Source organism: Chrysochloris asiatica, unplaced genomic scaffold (assembly GCF_000296735.1).
Source record: "Chrysochloris asiatica unplaced genomic scaffold, ChrAsi1.0 scaffold00363, whole genome shotgun sequence".
In the NCBI taxonomy this organism is placed as follows: Eukaryota; Metazoa; Chordata; class Mammalia; order Afrosoricida; family Chrysochloridae; genus Chrysochloris; species Chrysochloris asiatica.
The window spans coordinates 1,262,737-1,270,843 of NW_006408881.1; the positions used below are offsets into that span (position 1 = coordinate 1,262,737).

The 8,107-nt window shown below is 39.7% G+C and overlaps 1 protein-coding gene across 1 annotated transcript in view; it reads right to left on the reverse strand.

Moving 5' to 3' along the window:
* MYO7B (myosin VIIB) overlaps window positions 1-8,107 on the reverse strand; it is a 118,837-nt gene that overhangs the window by 85,494 nt on the left and 25,236 nt on the right. Inside the window, exons 6-7 of the mRNA XM_006876207.1 lie at window positions 3,722-3,864; window positions 473-586 (exon numbers count right to left, since the gene is read on the reverse strand). Coding sequence (XP_006876269.1) covers window positions 473-586; window positions 3,722-3,864 — 257 coding nt within the window. The remainder of the gene's footprint in view (window positions 1-472; window positions 587-3,721; window positions 3,865-8,107) is intronic.

Genomic DNA, 8,107 nt, shown 5'->3' on the forward strand with positions numbered 1-8,107 from the left:
GTGCTGCATTATCCTAGGCAATGAGGCACAGTCAGGAATAAGAACAAGGTCCCTGTTTTCAGGGGGTTCTGCTTTTAGAAGCACCTATGGGAATGGGCAATCAGATGTGAAACTGAGGAATGGTGAGGAATGCAGATAACTTCTTGATGACCCACTCTGGTGACCTGAAGTTGGCCTGGGAGGACCAAAAGATTAGGTTTGTGGGGAAAAACAGTGGGCTCAGTTTGGGGCATGGAGGTAAAATTTAGTAGCAGAAAATAAGAAGCACCAGATGAGTGTAAATTTCTGTAACTTGATACCAAAGATAGAGGAATGGTGTGAGAATTTAGGGACCAATCTGGAGTTTGGGCTCTTCCATAACAGTAAGCTCAGGCTTGAACAAACACTGGCTTTTCTTCCCAAGGCTGGCTTCTCTTTCTCTGTTTCACTGAGAAGAGAGGCAAGAAGGGAGGAGGAGCAGGGTAGGTCTCACCATGGTCAGATAGTGGTACTCAGAGGGCATCCCCAGGCACAGCAGCTTCTTCTCCTCAGCACTCATCCCCATGAGCATGTAGTAGAAGATGTGGTAGTTCCGTTCTTCCTGGGCCTGGAGAGAGACAGTTCAGAGAAATGGTTGTAAGCAATTTCCTGAGGCTGTGAAGACTCAGACTAGCCTTAGGACAAGGCCTCCCCAGTGGTGCCCTGGCTCTGTCATTGACCCAGGAAGGGCTAGGCTGCTGTCATCCTGGGCCTCAAAGCCTGACTTATACAAACAACGCAGAGTCAAAGGCCTTGTTCCAAGCATGGACTTGCACTTACATGCTCCTCATAAACTGGAAGGCCCTGAACCCAGGTCACACATGAGTGAGTGATGGCAGTATGCAAACCAGGGTTCTCTGATTCCGAATCCTGTGTTCTTTACAATCTTTCATGGAGCTTTCCATTTTCTTTAGGAACTCATTAGAAATGTGATCCCCATAGGGTTATCTAAGTCTTCTACATTTCTTAAACACCATTAATTAATTCACTTCCGTTGTAGATGTTCTAACAATCCTAAAGTATATAGTATTAAAAGGTGACAGCTTCCCTTCACCCTGCCTTTCCCTTTTTCACATTCCCCTCCTCTACTTCTTCACAACACTTGATACATCAGTGTTTCCTTCCAGATACTTTAATGCACTTACTTATAGTATACTTATAAATAGCAGTGCTGTGGGATAATGCACAGGCCTGCAAGGTCAGTTTGACTGCAAGGCCAGTGGTTCAAATTTACCAGCTGCTCCTTGGAAACCCTATACAGGGTTGCTATGAGTCGGAATTGACTCCAAAGCACTTAACAAAAACAACATATTTATAAATAGTTTTTTATATAACCTATACAAATAGGTTCCTTTTTTGTATCCAAATACGTGTCTTGACAATCTTTCCACATTAGCATATACAGATCTTCTCATTCTTTTAAACTTTGCCCAGTATTATGTTGCTGTTGTTTTTAACTTTTATTGAGTCAGTCCTTGACTCATGGCAATCTCATGCACAACAGAATCAGACCATTGTGATCCATGGAGTTTTCATAGGCTGATTTTTCTAAAGTAGATTGCAAGGCCTTTCTACTTGTCTTAGTTCAGAAACACAGCTGAAACCTGTTCAGCATCATAGCAAAACATGAACCTCCACTGACAAATGCATGGCAACTATGCATGAAGTGCATTGGCTGGGAATCAAATCCAGGTCTCTCACATGGAAGGCAAGAATTCTATGACTCAACACCAATGTTCCTCATAATCTATGTTATTGAAGTGCCATCAGTTTTTACCCTTTCACTCATCATGGGTAGGGATTTTTGGCCTGTTTGTAAAAATTCTGTCTACTTTGGGGATTCTTGGGTGGCACAAGCACTTTGTGATTGAATTCTGACTGAAAAGTTAGTGGTTTAAACCCACCCAGCAGCACTGTGGAAGAAAGGTCTGATGATCTGCTTCCGTAAAGATCAGAGCCAAGAAAACCCTAGGAAGATCAGTTAACCTTGGGTCACCATGAATCACAATGGACTCAATGGCAATGGGTTCTCCTTCTATGAACTCACCAACTACTGTGTGAAGAAGGGCAAACTTCTGGAAAGGGAAGACTTGAAGGTCAGAGAGACTTCACTACTTACCATCTCTGTGACCATAGACAAGCTAATTAATGTATCTGAACATAATTTCTTCCTCTATAAAAAGTAGGTCATGATATCTACTTTGCACTCCTGGTGTGACGCTATAGGATCAGCACTGGACTTCTAGCAAGGTCAGCAGTTGAAACCCACCAGTTGCTCCTCAGAAACCCTATATAGGGTCCTATGAGTCAGAACTAACTCGCTAGCACTTAACAACAACAACAATAGTTGTAAAGATCAAATGTAATAGTACAGGGAAAATGCCTGCCACCAGGCAGGGATCATTAAATATAAGCTTCCTTCTCCAGATTTCCATAGTGTCAAGGTGTCTGTTCACCCTCACAGACTCCCAACCCCTCTCTCGGTGTCTCTTCCACATTCTGGACCTTCCTTTGTTTATATATGTGTGAACATAAGTACATGTGTGTTATGCCACAAAAGTATCCTCCCCTGACAAGGCTATGTTCATTCTGATGTTGTGGGGACACATCTTGGGATCTCTGCCATCCAGAACTGGGTACATGATTTGGGGGCGCTAGTGTAAAATGAAAATACAGGTCTCTTTTTCAAAATTATTAAGAATTTTAGGATAACAATAGAAGAGCATTAAACCAAGTGAAAGCAGGACACTGACAGCACAAATTGCATGCCCAAAAGACTGGCTCTTCTCTCCTGTACCTTATTCCTGGCCACATGGTCTTGACACTCTTATTCAGTTTCCATTTCACAGAATGACTAAATGGGATTTATACCAGGAATGCAAGATTAGTTTAAGATCCAAAAGTCAATTAATAAAAAAAAAAAAAAAGTAAATTAATATAATGTTGTTAAGTGCTGTCAAGTCGATTCTGTCTCATAGTGACCCTGTATAGGGTTTCTGAGGAACAGCTAGTGAATTTGAACTGTCGACCTTGTGGTTCAAACCAACCTTGTGGTCAAGTGCTTATCCTATAGCACCACACCAAGACTCAATTAATTCATAGTTCATATTAATAGAATAAAAGTTCACACTACCATGGCCCAAACACAACTGAATATACACCCCTCCCTCAACTGGAGGCTGGTCCTGTCTTAGATACAGTTTTAATACAGGAGAGGAATAGTAGGTTCCAAGAATGAACAGCAATAAAAGATGTATATGAAAAAAACTTTAAAATGGAGAAAATCCTATCATTTGTTTTCTTGAAATACTGGGGAAAGATCATCATTATCCAATTCTGGGGTTCCTTAGCCCATACTAAGGTATATCTGGAAGTATGTGGGAGCATGCTAAGTCCTTTGGGAGTTCAAGGAGAACCCTACTGAGAAGACACAGTATGGGAAGAGGAATAGAATAGTATGCACCCCCTAGAGGCAGGAGATTTCCCTGAATAGGGAGTTTCAGACCAGGAGCAGCAGCCTGTTGTTGTTAAGTGCCATCAAGTCAGTTCTGACTCATAGCGACTCTTATAGGGTTTCCAAGGAGCAGCTGGTGGGTTTGAACTTCCAACCTTTTGGCTGGCAGTCCAGTGCTTATTCAACAGTGCCATACCAGGCTTTTGGCTCTTGTAAAAAAAATTCCCTTCACACAGGCAGATATCTCACCTGCCGGCAGACCCGGGACTTCTCCAAGAGAAATTGTTCAATCCGTGCACCTTCAATCACTCCATTTGCATTGAAGTAGATATCGATGTACTTTCCAAAGCGGCTCGAGTTGTCATTGTGGACTGTCTTGGCATTTCCAAAGGCTGGTGGAGAGAAGCCATGCCCATAATGAGCAGAGAGGAGAATATTTATTTTTGCTGTGGCCAGCTAGAAAGAGTTCTAAATAAGGAGGCAGCTGAATACAGAATTTAGGATAGGTAAGATGTCAGCAAACAGCTATGGCAGCTAAGGAAATGTTTACAAGGAACACAAAGGGTAGATAAATGTTTGGAGGTCAAAAGTATGACATAAGCCTGCAAATGGAAAAATATAGTGGAAGCTTAGGATACAAGAAGAAAGCAGAATAAGATAGAAATAATTAGACCATATGTTGTTATGAAACAAATCTCTATAATTCAAAAACTTGAAATGGTATAAAGTATGTTCTCTGATTACAGTTGAATGAAATTAAAAATCAATAACAGAAAAAATTGGGAAACTCACAAATACATGGAAATTAAACAACGCATTCCTAAATAACCTTTGAGTCAAAGGAGAAATCAAAATGAAAATCAGAAAACACTTGGAAATGAATGAAAATGAAGACAGAATATACTAAAATTTATGAGATTAAATTAAAGCAGCACTTAGAAGGACATTATATCTATAAAAGCCTGTATTGATTTAAAAAACAACTGAAATAACAATAACATTCTAAACCTAAAGTGTACAAAAAGAAATAGTTAACATTAGAGCAGAAACTAGTAAAATTAAAGAATAGAAAAACAATTAAGAAAACACAGCGAAACCAAAAGCCAATTCTTTGTAAAGAATACTAAAAACCTTGGCAAACATTTAGCTAGCTTGATAAAGATAAAAAGAAAAGAGTTCTGATCAGCAAGCCATCCAAGCTAGGTCAAATGGGTACTAGCTAAAAGTTTGAGTGTTCTTGCACAATTCCCCTCACTTCAGATCAGCTCGCTGCTTCACTTAACTTTAGCCCCCTGTGACTAGGTCAATATCCATGGGCTCAGGAGTTTCCAAATTTCCCTAAACATCAGACCAACCTTCTTCTTCTCTCTCTCATCTAAAGGTTAACAGGTGTCTATGGAAAATGGTTGAACTTAGTTCATGTCTCATTTCTAATTTCTACCACTTCCACTCACAAGTTGACCAGGCTGTTCACCAGTGAGCTTAAAAACCTGTTCTTGTGTTCCTTTTGAGTTTCAATCTTGGAAGGGAGTTTATCCTGATGGGCTGATTTTTTTAAAAACCTTGATGGCTCGAAGGCAAATAGCTTGCTTGATATTGTCACAGCCATAAAGGAAATTTTTCTTTTAGTATGGAAAATCTTTTCTTAAACTTTTACAATAATTGTCTTACACAATATTTGTCCTTTTGTGACTGACTAATTTCATTCATGGGAGAAAGATGAGGCTTTCTACTCCTGTCAAGATTTATAGCCTTGGAAACCTTGTACAGGGTCACTATGGGTCGGAATCGACTCGATGGCACTTAACAACAACAACAACAATTTCATTCAGCGTAACATTCTCAAGATTCATCCATGTTATGAGTTACTTTGCAGCTTCATGGTTATACTGTGAGGTAGCATAGTATTCCATTGTGTATATGTACCAAAGTTTGTTTATCCATTCTTCCATTGTTGGGTTCTTAGGCTGTCTCCATCTTTTTGGTATTGTGAATAGTCCTGCAATAAACATTGGTGTGCATATACTACTCATGTTCTGGCTTGGATTTCTTGAGGTTATGTACCTAGTAAAGGAATTGCATGATCATAAGGTATTTCTGTTTCCAACTTGCTGATGGTTACTATCTTCACTTTAGATTTTTCTTCTGTTTCTCCTCCCCCATTCTTCTTTCTTTTTGTTGCTTTTGACTTTTATTTGCTACCTTCTGGACTCTTTCTCTTTTCAACTTTGTCTCCCTAATTGTGCTTTTCCTTTCTTTTTATTTTCTCTTCCATTGATTTATTTTCCTTTCCCTCTTTTCTCTTTCTGGTTATTGCATTCTTTATTCTTGATGGTGCCAGTTTCCCCTCCCCCACTTTTTATTATTTTCCTTTTTTGCTATTGTCTGCTTTTTTCCTTGTGTGTATGTTTTCTCTTCTTGCCAAACCCAATATGGGAAAGCAACCATGCTCATGCAACCTAGCCACAGCCACAATCATATCCATTGAAGCCCCACAAACTGGGCAAGAGCCAATACCATCTCCTATGTAACTTGATCAATGATAGACAGTGGCCAACACCAGTCAAACCCACCTTAAACTAAGCTACACAAACAGCAAACAAAGAAAGGTGCACACTCTTCCATTCCCTAACCATACTTATCACAGTAAGTGAGTGACTATGAACACATCAACATAAATCACCAATTAAATATAATGACACCACATTGTCTCAGAGGCAACAAGCAATTTCGGGTCACATGAATAAACAAGACAGAGTGGTTCAAATAAATGAACAAAATGAGAGGCCAGAAAATATTTCTAAGAAAGAAAAAGCATTGGAACTACCTGAAAAAGAATTCAAAAGAATGATATTTAGGTATTTTCAAATGACTGATTTAAGGATCAAGTAAACCAAGGAGAACACAGAAAATACTTTGGAAGAATTCAGGAAAACACTATAGGAAAAAACTGACAAAACTGATTAGACATCGGAGACATATAAAACTGCAAATAGAAATATAGAAGATTGATACTAAGATTTCAGAAACAAGTAATACATTGAAAAGGCAAAGGAGTAAATCTGAGTCAAAGGAAGTCCAAATATGTAAGCTTGAAGATAAATCTCTGAATCTCTCAATACTAGTATGCTAGAAGAGCAATCAGTAAAAGAAGGAAAAAATATAAAGAAAGCCTAAGATTTATGTGGGACACCAATGAAATAATAACTTATAGGTGACTGGGATTCCAAAACAAGAAGAGGCAAAGAAAAGAACAGAAAAAATTGTCAGATTTGTTGGAAGACAAATTCCCTAACATCATGAAAGACTAGAAAATACACATTCAAGAAACTGAATGATCCCCAAATGGAATCGACATGCCAAGCCATATCATAATCAAACTCCAAAAGCAAAAGCCAAGGAGAGAATCCAGAGAGCAGTTCAGGAAAAAGAAAGGTTAAGGAGAACTTCTAAGTTCTAAGGAGAACCAATAAGACTAAGCTCTTATTTTTCAGCATAAGCCATGCAAGAAGGAATTGAGAAGACGCATGCAAAACTTTGGCAGAAAAAAATTAAAACCAAGAATCATATATCCAGGAAAACCATCCCTCAAATATGAAAGTGAAATTAGTACATTTCCAGATAAACAAAAATTAACTTGTAATAACCAGACCAACATTACAAAAATTGCTAAAGTTCTTTAGCGTGAGAACCAACAACTGCAGCCAACAACCTGAGGTTAGCATATATAACAAAACCACACAGAACTCAATCCAGATACAGAAGTATCCAAAGTAAACAAACCTGAAGTCTTGAAATAGGAAACCAGAGATATCAATTTACAATGAAGGCAACTACAATGGAGTAAAAGGGGAAAGTATAGTTACAGAACTTCCATTTGGGAGTCATGATTGACTCACCCTGGCTTCCAGAGGCGGGTTAATAAATCCAGCAAAAGTCCAGGGTCCTGGGAGAACAAACAAGATAGAGGATCGGGTGGATGTGTAGTAAAGGAGCTCCACCAACAACAACACAGAATCTCTGACCAAGCAGGCTCAGGGGATGGTCCCAGAACTCTGAACCACATATAAAGGAATATTTAGAAGCTTGGAAGGCTTACAGCTGGGGGAATTTGTGGCAGAAGCAAGAAATCTATTGCTTTCTAGTCCGGGACGCTCAGCTGCCCCAGGAGCCGCCATCTTGGGTGAGACCAAGTGAGAGGAGGATCGGAGGGGCTACAGATGCCTGGCAGAATGGCTGAGATAAAAGTGTGGACATTATTTTCTTTTGGTCGCTGTTCATTGGTCCCTTGCTGTCTGCGCACCTCCATTCTGGTGACTACAGGGGTGCCTAAGCTAGTGGGCACCCCAGCCCCACCCTTGGAGGGTTCTACTATGCATGCACACAGATCTCCTAGATATTTAAAGAGACAGTCTCCAATGAAAACCAAATGGCCACAGCCAGCACTGAACTGCTTCCAATTAGAAAAAAAGGCCTGAATGGGGATTGTGGAGTGGGACAAACAGACAAAAGAGGAAATAGGCTGAAAATTAAATCCTAAGTTACATCAAAACAACCAACAGTGGTATCTTGAAATTTCTCAGGAAGAAGAGTGAAAAGGGAAGCCCATTTCCTGATCACATCTACCTGGAGGCA